The sequence below is a fragment of the Bombina bombina genome, chromosome 5 (assembly GCF_027579735.1).
Source record: "Bombina bombina isolate aBomBom1 chromosome 5, aBomBom1.pri, whole genome shotgun sequence".
In the NCBI taxonomy this organism is placed as follows: domain Eukaryota; kingdom Metazoa; phylum Chordata; class Amphibia; order Anura; family Bombinatoridae; genus Bombina; species Bombina bombina.
In genome coordinates, this window is record NC_069503.1 from 809018248 (window position 1) to 809035928 (window position 17681).

Below are 17681 nucleotides of genomic sequence, written 5' to 3' on the forward strand. Positions count from 1 at the left end.
TCTTCACATAGGGGAACATATTCTATGTATTTTTAAGTAGATATTTCTATATATTTATATCTTTATATATCTATACCTATGTATATAATATTAAAATTGATTAAATTTGTTTTCAATTTTATATGTGTGTGTGTATCTATCTATCTATCTATCTATATATTACACAAAAATATCATATATATACATATATATACATATATATATATATATAAATATTTATTTAAGAATAAATAGAACATATGATTCTATGTGAAGAACACTGGAATGTGAAATATTCATAATTCATGTCAGGTTTAGCGCGCGTATGAGTGTTGGGTTCTTTTTGCAGTTTGCACGCTCCATTGAAGTTTATGCAAGAATACATAAGCGTTCCATTTTTTGCATGCATCCGGTTTTTGCTTGTGCGCTAACTTTTTACTTTGAACTCATACTACGAGCCTCCATCTAGTAAAGTTAATGTGTGAGTGGAATCGCTAAATAGTGCTCCACTCGTAATCTAGCCCTAAGTGAATTAAATTGAGTTACTTTATTAAAGCAGCATGAATCGAGTAAACTGCTCAGTAAGGCTTTTTGTCTCTAAAGTCTGTTAAATGTACTTAACAATTTAATTAAAAATATGACTAGGAATGCTATTATGCTATGGAAAGTCATTATTGATTATTACTAATGTCTCCTAAAATAGAAACAAAACTGCACATCAATTGCAAAAAAAAAAAGAAAAAAAATCCTTTCTATAAATATATTAAATATTTTATGAAGTTTCTTTGTATTTTGCAAAAGCTGAGAATTTCTGATTTTTTTATTTATATAAATTTCTAATATGCAAAAAAAAGAAATTTTTATTGACTTTCATTGTATTTTATTGTTATAGTCTTTGGCAGATTAAGTATGAGGTGTATTTTGAGGATAACTTTGGCTATTCTCATGTTTTTCATTCCTAATAATTGTATAACTCACTTTTGTTTTTCAGGCTGTCAGATCTTGGTTTAGAAACCTTTACTCTGACTGACTTGTTCGCTCGTATATTTATCCCAACATCATTTTTGCTGGTGTGTATATTACACCTTCATTATTTTCACGACCATTTCCTGCAGCTTACTGATCTTAAGGCTGTAGCCAGCAAGCAAGACAACACAATATACAGGTATGGGAATAAAGCCATATGCAGAAGCAGTTTATACCTCAATATTTATTCAGCCTGTTTCTTTGACTAAGATGCTTTCAGTGTTCCATTCTGAAATAAGCTGATTCACTGAATTCACAGCATTTAATTTGCCGCTGCTGGCTATATGACAGTGAGACTGAAATCTAATAGTATTACTTTTTGCCTCCCATAAGAACAGTAAACATCACTACACTTTAGTTATTAGTGAATGCTTAACGGCTAACATTAAAGGGACACTGAACCCAATTTTTTTCTTTTGTAATTCAGAAGGAGCATGCAATTTTAAGCAACTTTCTAATTTACTCCTATTATCATTTTTTCTTCGTTCTCTTGCTATCATTATTTGAAAAAGAAGGCATCTAAGCTTTTTTTTGGTTTCAGTACTCTGGACAGCACTTTTTTATTGGTGGATAAATTTATCCACCAATCAGCAAGGACAACCCAGGTTGTTCACCAAAAATGGGCCGGCATCTAAACTTACATTCTTGCATTTCAAATAAAGATACCAAGAGAATGAAGAAAATTTGATAATAGGAGTAAATTAGAAAGTTGCTTAAAATTTCATGCTCAATCTGAATCACAAAAGAAAAATTTTGGGTACAGTGTCCCTTATAATATTGTATACTTCACAGTTTGTAACCATCCAAATATTTAGAAAAAGGTTCTGCTAAAAAGAAGTTGAATTTGCAACTTAGCAAAATTATAATTGTGGAAGTCTTCTAAAACATGATTATTATTGATGTGCCAAGCTCTGCTTCCATGCTTGGTGTGGCACAGGTAATTTAATTAATTGCTAAATCACTATAACCGACACGTGTCTGTTCTGTTAGTGGTTCTTTAAATATGTTAGATCTCTGACAAAGAACGTTTTAACTGCCTTTGAGTCACATTTTATTGCATTTTAAATATCTTAGTCCAGCTAGAAAAGGGACAATTAAGAAAATGAACATAGGAGTTAGACAGAAAATAGAAAAGAGAGGTGACCAAGGTGATTTCTAAGACATATATTGTTCTGGTAACATTACAATGAGAAAGAGAGATAGCCAGTATACCATGTAGCATACACATACAGATCAGATGGCACTCCATGGTCTTATATGTGCCTGAGACCTTATTTTTATTTCATTAATCCATTCAAATAATCTCCCAATTACAGTTGCATCTTTATATTGATCACTGTATTGTGAAAGCAGAGCCACAAATCTCATGTTTATATTTGTATTTAATGTTATTTGTTTTTTAAATAAGTGGTTGGTTTGCTGCCAAAAGGGTTACTGATAACTAATAACTCAATAAACATTTCCAGGCATTATTATTAGCCCCTTAGCTGCCAGGGAAAGCTAAAACTAATTACATATATCTCTTTTACAGTCAAGGGAACATATATGCAATTGTGCCATTATATTTATTACCATGTCATTGAAGCACATTCATATATACCATATTCATGCTTGGTTTTAAATGCTTTATCTTTTTTCCATTGTCATGTCTATTAACTGAAACTTTCATTGTAACAACACTTGTTTCCTTGTCATAGATAGTATTTTCCTCTTGCTTAACCTATTTCCTTTTCTTTTTTAACTCATTCTGCATTGCATGCAATCTTCTGCTTCCATCTCTCACCTCGTAGCCATGCCAAAGTTAATGGTCGTGTTTACCTAATAATAAATAGGTGGGTATCCAAACATTTCCTCTAAATACTGTGTAGATAATTCTTACTATGGTAAAGTTACTATAAATGAAATCTGACAATTATTAATATTTTGTGTGCATCTTTACTGATATTGCTTGTGCATGTGCTTTAAATGGATGTTAATGTAATGTTTGAAACTCTAGTTCCTTTTTTGTTTGCATTCTTTTGTAAAACACTGTTATTTTTTTAGTAATAATAACAATCATGCAAAGAGCTAATGTCACGTGGTAATGTTATGCCAATGCTATTCATTATAAAACTTTTTTTTTTCAATTTAAAAAAAAAAAGCTAATACAATAACTTATAACTGAGAATTACATAGAGCAATAGCATCTATTTTGTTAAATTTAAAGATGATAAAATATGTCATTGGAGCATGTGACATCATGAAATTAGACATTTAAAGTGCAAAATGTATCACATGCAGTCTTTTTCTCTGAATTGTTAAATTTTACAAAATATTTTTTTTATGTCGAACTTGCCTGGTCATTATTTTGATATTGTTGAGAAGTCAGACTAATTTATCTTAGAACACATACTTTGCATTATTAGCTTTAAAGAAAGGGCTATATTCCACAGAAACTATACCGTTTTTGCACATTTCTTTCTCTACCGTATACTATTTAAAAAAAAAAATACTATTTTTCTTGTCTTATTTAGACTAACAAGTAAAATTATCCACAAAATATTTTGTGAATATATTTTTGTTTTAATCTTGGACATATTTTCTGTTTATTTGTCTATCCCAGATAATTTGTAAACATTTACTGTGGCGAGGTTTTACTAATTCTGCAGAAAGAGCATATATAAACAGCATTTGAAAAGTCTTTGAACTGAATTTTATCACACATAACAATTATGTATTATTATAAAGTGTTAGGGCAACAAGAAAAGTATCCTAAAACATATTAAAATAAAATATTATATATATATATATATATATATATATATATATATATATATACATACACATATTACATGTAAAAAAAAAAGTTTATTATTGAAATAAACGTATAAAATTATTTTAAAATGATATTGTATATAACAAGGTGTTGGTCTAGAAAGGGCTCAAATTTGTATATATATGTGTGTGTATATTTGTATGTGTGAATGTATATATGTGTAAGTATGTGTACATACATACATTCATACACATGTATACATAGATGATGTACATATATATATATATATATATATATATAAAACACACACACACACACACACACACACACACACATATATATATATATATATATAAACACACACACACACACACATATATATATATATATATATATATATATATACACATACATACATACACACACACACACACACACACATATATATATATTTATATATATATATATATATATATATATATATATATACATACACACACACACACCTTTGAGCCCTTCCCAGTTCAACTTTAAAACAATGCGAACATCACTTTTTTATTTTAAAAATATAAATAGTTGAAATAGTTTTGTTCTTCACTCATTAAATAATGTTAATTGTATGGGTATATCGAAGAGCAATGCTATTTCAACTACTTTGGCTATAGTGCACTTAGGCTAAGCACACTTAGCACAAATTAGTGCTCAAGTGAAAGCCATAACAGGGTTTTGTAGTGTGCCCCATAGAAGTCTATGAGGAGAACACAAGAATAAGAGTGTTATTGATTTAACTTAAGTGGTGTCAATGCACCATAGCACTAATATTTTTTACACTTCGCTTGTAATCTGGGCCTTTGAAGATTTACAAGTGAATGAACAGAAATAATCAGGAATTCCAGTGTTTAATAAAAATATTTATGTAAGGTTTTAATTTTTTTGCTGGAATTCTTTTAAAAGCCATTTTAAATACAACCACTGCAGAATACCTTACTGTGCCTTATATCACTATATTGCTTCATACAATTTCTTAAAAATAATAAAATCAAATAACTTTTGTAATAGGGTTTCTTGCAACTGAAAATGTGGTTTGATAATCAGGGTTATGCAATGTCAAGACTTGAACACTAACCATATTGTTAAAGTGATGGTAAAGTCATCTGTTGTGCAATACATAATCCTTTTTCTTTTACCATAACTAGCACATTGATGTGCTTATATAAATAAAAAAACATTTATTCACGCTGTAATGCTGATTTTATTTCCCTCTCCGTACAGTGTTTCAAACAGCCTCTCTATATTTTTTCACCGGTGCAGCTTTGATTGACAAAGCTTTTAGCCAATCATCAGCTCACCATGCGCCCTATGTGAAATATGTACCGCACGCTCCCGACATCTACACTAAGTCTTTGCTACTTGCTGCGCATGCGCACTTCTTACGCTAACTGCGCATTGCTATATGACACTACGCACCGATCGGCTAAAACCAGGAGCTGAGTATTCTCATATAGCAATGCGCAGTTAGCGTAAGCTGTGCGCATGCGCAGTAAGTAGCAAAGACTTAGTGTAGATGTCGGGAGCGTGCGGTACATATTTCACATAGGGCGCATGGTGAGCTGATGATTGGCTAAAAGCGTTGTCAATCAAAGCTGCACCGGTGAAAAAATATAGAGAGGCTGTTTGAAACACTGTACGGAGAGGGAAATAAAATCGGCATTACAGAGTGAATAAATGTTTTTTTATTTATATAAGCACATCGATGTGCTAGTTATGGTAAAAGAAAAAGGATTATGTATTGCACAACAGATGACTTTACCATCACTTTAAGATAGCCCTTTGTTAGAAGTTCTAAGTGTATATACAACTTATAGACTTGCACATGTAAGTTGCTCTGCTCCTTCTGTAACTGAAGAGGGTTTGGAACTCTGCTTCGTTACTAGTACTTCAGTGTACTTTATATACTAACATCCTCTTCACACATTTCTTACTTTTTTTTTATCTATAAACAGTGCCATAAAATAACATTAGATTAGTGAATCCGGAAGATGATTTTAGTGTATCTCTGCCATTGCTATATTCCACAAATAATCCAAGGAAAACCAAAACCTGTAACTATAGTGATTTAAAATGATTTGTGTTGTAATGCTTAGTTGCAAATATATGATATTAGTGTAATGCCCCTCTAGATGTTCCAAAGGTTCCACTGTGAATAATATGATATATATTACTCAACTGTTTTACTTGTCCTTTTTTATACAATAGCAAAGAACATAGCTTTTATGTACAAAGCAATCAGTAGGCACTATATGTGCTAGTCTAGAAGCTTGCTGTACTTAAAGGCATAGAAGTATACAATTTTATGTAATGTAAGAGCCACTTGACCCATTCAGTATTCCTGTTCTATTACTTCGTGCCTAGGGAACATTAAACTTACAATTTCCACTTACGTTTTAATCACTTGAATAGTTTACCAGTGGCTAACCACGTATATCTGAAATAAACACTACTGTTCATTAGCCTTTAACAATTAGAGAATAGCTATGCACGTATGTTGTTTGCATGTTTTGTTTAGATTACATACCTTTATAATCAATTACTCAATGTTTAATTTGCATGAAAAACAAAGATATGCCAAAGTAAGTGCAGTTGCAGATTGGGTAATAGACAACAAGCACCTTGCATTAGGCACACCTTGTTTACTGAAAAAAATAAACAAGGGTTTACCAATATATCAGTTCTTATTATGAGGAGCAATATTGTGTCAAAAAAGTGCATCCATATGTGATGAGCTAGGAATATTTTTGCACACATTTACGCAGACATACATCAAACTATTATGTTTATTGGATTCTTGATATCGTAGTTTCAGTTCATGGCAGCATTTTCTATAAGAATCAGATGTGTACCAAAGTATGAAAAAATAACTTCAATGCACATTTTGCAGACTATACCACACCTTGATTTTGTAAATATACCATCATGAAGAGTGTAACTATAATGACCTAGTTCTACAAATCAGAAAGCTTACTATGTTCAAATTTCTGCAATGATTTTACATACAGCTATATTAAAGTATACATATTTATACCCTAATAAATAATTGATACAGTGTGTGTAATCCATCCATATCCTATTTTTTTCATTTATAGTACTACTATATCAAAACACAAATTATCTGTGTCCTGAATATCTTTATATCCTTGCTCTTCTTCTGCACATTTCAATAGAGTATATTATATCCATATCTATAAAATATGCTATAAATGCATTTAGGTTAATACCATATTTTCATGCATGAGAATTTAAGAAATGATAAAATTATTAATATGCTTGTCCTTCTTACAACTTTGATAATGCAATATAACTTAAGAACTACCCCCTTTGCATTTTTCATGAAATCAAAATGCATGCAATAATCCAGAATGATTTAACATTTTCTTTATTGATGAGATGTTGCTTCAGAAACTTAAACTATCTGTAATATGGACATTTGTCAGCAATTGTTATGTTGCATGCTATATCCTATAACTTACCATCACTTTAACTCATTTATTCTCACACTCCTTTTCTCTTTCTGTTTCAACTGTTCTTGAGCAGCATCAAGAAAAAAATTCCAATTCACCAAAATGAGTAAGTCCCATGAAGTCATGAAATGCTTCCTATGTTGTCATTTCATGCTTCTACCTCTTAAACTCTGACCATTTTATCCCATGGGAAAAATGTCAAGTTTAAGCGTCAATACCACTCAAACTAAAATTAGCCACTTGTGAATGAAAATGTACAGAAATAAACCTTGGCGCACACTTTGCAGTGTCTTGTATGTTATATTAATATTGCTAATAATGCCTTTGCTGCAGCTTTTTTTATGCACTTTTTAGTCATTTTAATAATTTCTGGAAGTAACCTAGCAGAATACTGACAAATACATTCTTCCAATAGATTGGTGCATCCAGAGGGAAGTTTACCTGACATAACTATGATGAACTTAACTGCAGAAAATGGAATGAAACTTGAGAGCTATGAAGGAGAGAAAGGACTTGATAAAGATTCAGATGAGGAGTGGGAAAAGGGAGATGATAAAGGAAAAGGAGATATGGATGAGGAGATGGAGGCTGAAGAATATGAATCGGAAGAAGAGGAAACCACGGGTAATGAGAAAAATCACAAATCTCTTACAGCCTAAAATAAGCTGTAAAGTATGATTCTAAAAACTGTTTAGTACCCTTTTTAAATATTTAATTCCTAGAGTTTATCTTAGTGAAGTATACTAGAAATATGATATATCACATCTGTGTAACCTTTTAACTCACATCTAGACATATAATTATATCACATGGTCCTGGACTTAAAGGACTTTTGCTGAGACAAATACATTTCCAGATGATCTAAAGATCTATACACATCAGTACAAACTGTTTAGGAAACCCCAGCTGTGAAAAACATTCTCATAATGTGCAAGTTAGCTCCTTGTCTCATTGTATGAACCTCCCACAGCTCCATGAACCAATCATGGAAGCTGTAACACAATTCAACAGGTCAACAATCAAAGTAAAATTGTGGTCTTTGACGTACACAAAACAATTAGCCATTAAAAGGTTAAACCATGAGATATAAATGATGAAGTTGAATTTTTGTTAATATGGGCAAATCCCCAACCTCAATAAGTATTACTGAAACAAATCTTAAACTTGTATACAGATGGTACCTTACACCACACAGACTATCTAAAATATACCCACATGTAGACAATAAATGTTGGAGAGGATGTGGTGAAGTGGGGACCCTAACATATATGGTGGGACTGCTCATTCATTAGACAGTATTGGGTGGAAATTAAGGAAGAATTAGAAAAATGTGCATCTTTTAAACTTACACTAGATCCCTTGCTGTTACTCTTTAATCATCCCCCTAAGCTGAAATGTAAACTGAGAATGAAGCTACTATACATAATGACAAACAGGGCTAAGCAACTAATCCCCCGTCTATGGAAGATGTCATCCATCCCTACAATAACAGGGTGGAAGGAACATATTTACACAACTAATAACTCTAGAGAAATACAATTTTATGCAATCTCAACAAATTGAGTTTTTTTTACCATAATATGAAATTTATCTGGGAAGACTATTTGTCATTATAGTACGTGAATGTTATGAAAACTTGACAACAATTAACCATTGTTTTGTATTAATTAAGATTTCATGTAATACCTATGATTGTATTTTTCAACTGCTTGTTATAATACATTTCAATAATAAAGAAAATTTGGAAAAAAAAAATAAAATATGAAGTTTTGAAGGATTATAGTTAGAGCTTCAGGCCAAATGAAAATAATGCGTGATGCACACCTTCCTTAAGTGGGCAGATAACGCCTTTTTAAAACTTGTATGTTTTTTTGTATAATAATGATAGTGTCAATTCCACATAACTCAGTTTGCCTGATGGCTGGCTATCCTACCTAATTAGGAAATTTCAGAAAAATAAAACAAGAATCTTATTTTTTGTTATAAATAGTTAACCAACTAGCATTTTGTGTAAAATATTTTTTTTTCTCTTGGGTATGCAGTAGCATTAGTAGTTATAGAAAATGTTTCTGTAGAATAAGCAGTGGTGGCTATGCACCACCAAATGCACGTGTAGCACCCCCGTTCAGCTGCGAAGGGCACCATATATTATGTGTTCTGGATATTTCAACTTTTTTCACAACCTTTGTAAGCCCCCAAAATGTTAGGTTCTAGAGCCGCTATTGAGAATTAGGGTCTGTCTGATGTTACTGCTGATTGGTGGCTGCACGGTTCTGATTTTAAAAATCTTGTATTTCACTTATTTTTAGATTCTAGAAATAAATGGCATCTGGTAATTGACAGATTAACAGTTCTTTTCCTAAAATTCCTGGAATACTTTCATAAGTTGCAACTCTTTGTATGGTGGATATTGGAACTTCATATCATAAAAATTGTTTCTTCATACATCATATTGGTCACAGTAAAAGAGGTAAGCATTGCTTTTTTTAATTGCGAGGAAATGAAAACATAGCAGTATAAACAATTCTAACCTTTAGTCATGAGAAAATTAGCTAACCAATTGGCTTAACACGTACATTTTTACAGAGGATGAGGTTTTATTGACATTATCAATAATAAAACTAAAACGTCTTTGGAGCCAGATAATATTCATGCAAGGTTTTTAAATTAACTTTGATCTACGTTAGCTGTCCAATTAGCTGATCTATTTAATCAATCGCCATTGAGAGGAGTAGTTCTAGATGACTGTAGAATAGCTAGTATAGCACCTCGCTTTAAAAAAAAGGCAGTAGGAAAAATTCTGATAACTACAGGCTTGTCAGTTTATCTTCCAGGGTGGAACAGTATATGTAGCTATCTAAATTTCAGTAAAACATTTAATGCTTTCACACACAACCAACTAATTCATAAACTATATTTCATTCATCTAGACTCAAAAAATGGTGAAGTGGGTAGAATGCTGGCTTAAGGATAGGTGAAAGAATATCTTAATAGACGGTGTCCATTCAGCAGAGGAAGCAGTTACTAGTGGTGTTCCTTAGGGGTCAGTTCTAAGGCCTGTTTTGTTTAACATTATTAGTTATATCAGCAAAGCACTATAGGGTGAGGTATGTCTGTTTTCAGATGATACAACAATGTGCAATAGAGTTAATGTCCCATGGGAATGGATCAACCAAGAACTGATGTAAAAAAAAATTGGACGATTGGACGACTTACTGGAATATAAAGTCAAAAATCACAAAGTACAAAATTATGCATTTAGGAAATAAAAATCTAATTACAAACTTAATTACACTTATCTGACTGTTTTATTTATTTTAAATGATTTGAAATTTAGTAAACAATTTACATATACACGCACACAATATCTCAAATAGCCAAGTAGGTTACCTCAGTAGTAAGTTTCCAGTGCATAACCTTATGCCCTCCAGTCACCATTTGATTTAATCTCATCTAATAGAAATCTAACACCTCAAGCAGAAACTGTGAAACAGAATAGAAAAGGTTATACCCAACAAAAGCTCTGAGACCCAGTCGAATAGGTTTCAATAATGTTATAATAATTAAAGAACCCGAAAATGAATATATTGTAAATGGGGGAAAAAGCATATGGTTCTTGCATGTAGGTGCTTTTTCAGTAATGAATCCACTATATATTATGAACCAGATAACAAGTGGTCACTCAATTGCTTACTGAGCTCAAAGTAAAAAGTTATAGCAGCCGCATTAGCACAAGTATTGCAAATTGAAAGAAAAAAGCATTTTTTTAAAAAATGTTTCTAAATATATTTGATTATATTTTTTTAAAATATATATCTATACCTATAGATCATATGAATAGATAGATAGATAGATGATAGGTAGATAGATTTCAAGTATTTCTATTCAAAACACATTAAGACAATAAAAATGAAAGAAAATGATGGTTCAAGGTATTTGACTGGGAAGGACTCAAAAGTGTAAATCTATGTGTATACATGTGTTTATATGTGTATATATGTATCTGTGCACATGCATATATACACATATAAACACATAAATACACGTGCATACACATATATACATATACTGTAAATATATATATATATATACACACACACACAATGATAACTATCTCCTATAACTACTATGTGGATATAGAAGCGGATAATCTGCATAACGCTACCATAGCATCTGAACTGAAGAATCGCTATAGGTAGTGACAACTCTCTTAAAATTGATACAATAGACAGCTATCAAGCAGTTTGTTATATATTGATACCAAATATTAGTCACTACCGCTGCCTTCTTTTAAAGGTAAAGAATACTATAAATTATCATACACATGACCAGACTAATATACTGCAGGAATGTTCTTCTCTCTCACTTTCTAGGCAATACCACATGGCTAATGATGAGTTGGTTAGTAGCCATAGAACAAGCTTGTGTCTGGTGTTTGTACGTGCATTATCTAACCTCTTGTCCCACTTGTTTTACCTAGGTATCCCTGCTCAATTATGTGTTTTTGATTGCCTGGGCGTTTGCCTTGCCCTATTCCCAATTACGACCACTAGCATCAAGTGTTTGCACTGTATGGACATGTGTAATCATTGTATGTAAAATGTTGTACCAGCTTACCTCCATTGAACCAATTAAGTTTTCCAGTAACTGCACTGTGGTAAGTTATATTAGTTGCTTTTCAGAGTGTAAAGAAAATATGTCATTCAACTGTTAATGAAGCTACCACACCTTTATGAAGCTAAATGGTAAAATCTCAGTGAATTATCTCAATTAAATCAAGTTCTATTTATGCACATTACATGTCAGACATTAAGCATAGCATACAGAATAGGTGTTTTAAACTGAGAGTATATTTATCACCTCCTTTGCTTTAGCAGATTAGGAAACACATATATTACTATACCTCTGCACCGATGAAGCAAAATCTGTGCAACATGTTGCTAGGACACATTCAGAATCTGGCTGCATCAGTATTCCAGCCTCTCTGGGGCAGGGAATAACTTGATTTTACAACACAAGCACGCTAAATAATCATATAAATGTAGTATATTGCTAAGCATCAATAAATATGTAGAATAGAAAATGCAATTAAATGATTGCTTATACTTTTACTGCTATTAACATGTTGTTGTTTTTTCACTTATGTTATAGCCATCGGTGAACCAGACAAATGTGGAAGACAGAGAAGAACTTATGTCTTCAGTTCTCTACAGTTCTTCAGTCGATCCATCAGGGTGGGTGGGGCTAAAGAAATCCACCCCACTGCTTTCTTACTTGCGGGTAATTTAGATTTTCTTCTTTCAGGAAGCTTACTCATTCTTGTAGTTGTTATTTAAAGGGACAGTAGGCTGTAAATCCCCCCCCTTTAAATATGTCCTGAGTGATCAATTTTACCTTCCGGAGTGTATTTGTTTCTTTACAGATAGTGTCCGGGCTCTTTAAAAAGCTATGTAATCAAGAGGCAACAAGGGAGATTGACCCCCAGGACGGTTAGAGAGAGTTTTATATATAAAATAGCTGGTTTTGCTCATTGAACCCACACCCATAGTTAACAAATTTAAAAATTTCATATCTTAATATTGACATTTGTGTATAGGTCTTTTTGCAAGCTCAGCTCATTCAAAAAGGCACATCTTTGAGAACAATGGGTGATTTACGTTTTATAGGTAACAAGTGATTCTGACATTCACTTTATCTTTTACGGAGCTTATATCAATGAGTGCTCAAAATAAAGATATGAACAGCAGTGAAATATTAGTGTAGTACAGTGAGGATGACATGTAATTTACTTTAGTTTGAATATATATAAGCAATTTAGAATAATGTATACAGCACAATATAAAATATATAGGACTAGATTACAAGTGGAACGCTAAAGGTAGTGCAGGTCGCTATAAGCAATATCGAGACTGCACTAACTTGCACTTATATATATCTTTTACAAAAAAATCAAATATATATTTAAAAAACATTGAAATGGGAAATATTGAAACTACCTTCGGGTTTTGTGCTGTAGGTCTTATGCAGTGTTTTTGTTTTTCTTTAAGAACGCACTCCATGGAAGTCTAAGGAGAAAAGAAGTTAACACAGTTGAGATAGCTGAAGTCCTGAAATTAGCGCAAATCAAGTTTCATTGCGTGCAATTTACTTTCAATACGCATGCTAACCAGCCCACATTAAAAGTTTACTTTGAGTGGTTTTGCACATGAGAGGGAATAAAAATTAGTGCGCCCCACTTGTAATATGGCCCATAATGTATTCTGTTGTTTTATAAAATATAGGACAGTACATAGCTTCATATGTCAGTTTTTTCTGAAATTGACAAGTTATAAAGTGCATTTTTTTTACAACTAATACCTGTACAGAATAATTTGTACGAGAGTGAAATAAAAAAAAAAAAGTTTGACAGATTGATAGAAAGACATGCAGAAAGTGAGATGATGGATAGATAGATAAACAGATGGACAAACAAACAGACAGACAAGACAGTGACAATTTTGTCACTACAAGGGCACTGGATCAGGTGTGGTGTCTGGCAGGGATATCTTTAGCATTAGCGGGGTCCTAGGTGAGACAAATTTGTGGGGTCCCTCAACCCAGCTCCTTATTCCCCTCACCCTGTATTGCCAACTCCAGTCCCAACATTCAGTGTGTGTCGTATATAAAGACTAAGACAATATAGCAAAATGCTGTATACCATAAACACTTCTTCATAAACTAAATACAGGATGTACATTGGACCTTCTTAGAACCTCACCCCTGATGGCAGGCTTGGTGTCTGTCAAAAAGGCTTAACAATTTTGTAACCTTGTACTGCAACACTGTCTCTTTTAGGAAGGACCAAACTGATATACTGCAGGATCAGGTGGGATGAGACTTATATACCACTGAAAAGTGCTTTCTATTTTGGTTCGTAAAGTTCTTACTGAAAGGTGCATTTTAGGTTAAATGAGGGTCAACCTGGGGTGGTGCCTAGACAGACTACTGTCCTTTTATTTCTTACCTTTTTGATTGCTTGTCTTTCTCTTGTAAGATGTATCGAGTCCACGGATTCATCCATACTTATGGGATATTCTCCTTCCCTACAGGAAGTGGCAGAGAGAGCACCCACAGCAGAGCTGTCCATATAGCTCCTCCCTTAGCTCCACCCCCCAGTCATTCTCTCTGCCTGCTTAACTGCTAGGAAGGGCAAAGGGAGTGTGGTGACAAAAATGTTAGTTTTTATTTTCTCAAGCAAAAGTTTGTTATTTTAAATGGTACCGGTGTGTACTATTTACTCTCTGGCAGAAAAGGGATGAAGATTTCTGCAAGGAGGATGATGATCTTAGCATTTTGTAACTATGATTCACTGCTGTTCTCACATGGGCTGAAGAGTACAGGAAAACTTCAGTTGGGGGAACAGTTTGCAGGCTAAACTGCATTAAGGTATGTTCAGTCTATTTTTTTTCTAGACAGACTGTGTTATTTCTAGAAAAGGTTGGCAATATCCCCATGAGGGAAAGGTAAGCTGTATTCAGTAAAAGAGGAATCCAAGCTTGCATAAAGGGCTCATAGTTACTGGTGACACTAATAGGAAAAAACTTTTTGGTTTAATTACAAATAAAACGTTTTTTTGAGGGACTTTAAGGGGTCTTTGTGGCTTGTTTAAGGGTTATTAACCCACATGGCTAGTTTAAGAAACACTCTGTGGTGTTTCTTTTAGGCCCCATAACATCGAGTGAGGCCTATTTACAGTTTATTTACCTCAGAAGCATCCAGCTACTTCTCCAGAGATTCCTGCTGTATTTGAGGGCTGTAAAGAGGTTTTTTCCCCCACAAATCGTTCCTAAAGGGCAGATAGGCGCCACAGCAGAGCTGTGGCAAGCTGCTGAACGTTATTTTACCAGTTTTGAAGTTTTTTCAATCCGGTTTTTACATTAAGGGGTTAATTGTTTATTTGCATAGTGGTGCAAAGTTACTAAGGCTTTATGATGCTACTGTAAAAATTTTGTTTTGTTTACTGCTTTTTTACACTGTTTTGCAGAGTTTGTGCAGCTTTTTTTCTCTTAAAGGCACAGTACCGTTTTTGTTTAAAGTGTTATTTTCTTTGATTAAAGTGTTTTCCAAGCTTGTTTGTTTCATTACTAGAATGTTTAACATGTCTGACACCAAGGAAAATCCTTGTTCTATGTGTTTAGAAGCCATTGTGGAACCCCCTCTTAGAATGTGTCCCACTTGCACTAATATGTCTATAAATTATAAAGAGCATATTTTAGCACTTAAAAATATTGCAATAGATGATTCTCAGTAAGAAGGAAATGAGGGTTTAGCATCTAGCTCTCCCCAAGTGTCACAACCAGTAACGCCCGCACAAGTGATGCCAAGTACCTCTAATGTGTCAAATTCATTTACTTTACAAGACATGGCCATAGTTATGAATAAAACCCTCACAGAGGTTTTTTCTAAACTGCCTGGTTTACAAGGAAAGTGTGACAGCTCTGGGTTAAGAACAAATGCTGAGCCGTCTGATGCTTTAGTAGCCGTATCCGATATACCCTCACAATGTTCTGAAGTAGGGGTAAGGGATTTGTTATCTGAGGGAGAGATTTCTGATTCAGGAAAGACGCTCCCTCAGACAGATTCTGATATGACGGCCTTTAAATTTAAGCTTGAACACCTCCGCTTATTGCTCAAGGAGGTATTAGCTACTCTAGACGATTGTGACCCTATAGTGGTCCCAGAGAAATTGTGTAAAATGGACAGATACTTAGAGGTCCCTGTTTACACTGATGTTTTTTCCAGTCCCTAAGAGGATTGTGACTATTGTTACTAAGGAGTGGGATAGACCAGGTATTCCGTTCGCTCCCCCTCCTGTTTTTAAGAAAATGTTTCCCATATCTGACACCATACAGGACTCGTGGCAGACTGTTCCTAAGGTGGAGGGAGCTATTTCTACTCTTGCTAAGCGTACAACTATACCTATCGAAGACAGTTGTGCTTTCAAAGATCCTATGGATAAAAAATTAGAGGGTCTCCTAAAGAAAATTTTTGTTCATCAAGGTTTTCTTCGCCAACCTATTGCATGCATTGTTTCTGTAACTACTGCAGCTGCTTTCTGGTTTGAGGCTCTAGAAGAGGCTCTCCATGTGGAGACTCCATTAGAGGATATTATGGATAGAATTAAGGCCCTTAAGTTGGCTAATTCTTTCATTACAGATGCCGCTTTCCAAATGGCTAAATTAGCAGCAAAGAATTCAGGTTTTGCCATTTTAGCACGCAGAGCGTTATGGCTTAAGTCCTGGTCTGCTGATGTGTCATCAAAATCTAAGTTGTTTAACATCCCTTTCAAAGGAAAGACCCTATTCGGGCCTACACTGAAAGAAATTATTTCAGACATCACTGGAGGGAAAGGCCATGCCCTCCCTCAGGATAAAACAAATATGATGAGGACCAAACAAAATAATTTTCGTTCCTTTCGGAACTTCAAAGGTTCCGCTTCAGCTTCCCCTGCAGCAAAGCAAGAGGGGAATTCTGTCCAATCCAAGTCAGTCTGGAGACCTAACCAGGCTTGGAACAAAGGTAAACAGGCCAAGAAGCCTGCTGCTGTCTCTAAGACAGCATGAAGGGGTAGCCACCGATCCGGGACCGGATCTAGTAGGGGGCAGACTCTCTCTCTTCACTCAGGCTTGGGCAAGAGATGTTCATGATTCCTGGGCTTTAGAAATTGTGTCCCAAGGATATCTTCTGGACTTCAAAGACTCCCCCCCCAAGGGGGAGATTTCACATTTCTCAATTGTCTGCAAACCAGACAAAGAGAGAGGCTGTGTAGAAGACCTACATACCATGGGAGTGATCCGCCCAGTTCCAAGAGCGGAACAAGGGCTAGGTTTTTACTCCAACCTGTTTGTGGTTCCCAAAAAAGAGGGAACTTTCAGACCAATCTTGGATCTCAAAATTCTAAACAAATTCCTCAGAGTACCATTTTTCAAGATGGAGACTATTCGGACTATTCTTCCTCTGATCCAGGAGGGTCAATATACAGGGAGTGCAGAATTATTAGGCAAATGAGTATTTTGACCACATCATCCTCTTTATGCATGTTGTCTTACTCCAAGCTGTATAGGCTCGAAAGCCTACTACCAATTAAGCATATTAGGTGATGTGCATCTCTGTAATGAGAAGGGGTGTGGTCTAATGACATCAACACCCTATATCAGGTGTGCATAATTATTAGGCAACTTCCTTTCCTTTGGCAAAATGGGTCAAAAGAAGGACTTGACAGGCTCAGAAAAGTCAAAAATAGTGAGATATCTTGCAGAGGGATGCAGCACTCTTAAAATTGCAAAGCTTCTGAAGCGTGATCATCGAACAATCAAGCGTTTCATTCAAAATAGTCAACAGGGTCGTAAGAAGCGTGTGGAAAA

The 17681-nt window shown here is 34.1% G+C and overlaps 1 protein-coding gene across 1 annotated transcript in view; it reads left to right on the forward strand.

Annotated features, from left to right (window-relative positions):
• Positions 1–17681, forward strand: part of PIEZO2 (piezo type mechanosensitive ion channel component 2) — a 655528-nt gene that overhangs the window by 475978 nt on the left and 161869 nt on the right. Inside the window, exons 18-24 of the mRNA XM_053714912.1 lie at positions 971–1144; positions 2796–2837; positions 7352–7384; positions 7694–7902; positions 9588–9748; positions 11759–11935; positions 12430–12558. Of these exons, the coding sequence (XP_053570887.1) occupies positions 971–1144; positions 2796–2837; positions 7352–7384; positions 7694–7902; positions 9588–9748; positions 11759–11935; positions 12430–12558 (925 nt within the window). The remainder of the gene's footprint in view (positions 1–970; positions 1145–2795; positions 2838–7351; positions 7385–7693; positions 7903–9587; positions 9749–11758; positions 11936–12429; positions 12559–17681) is intronic.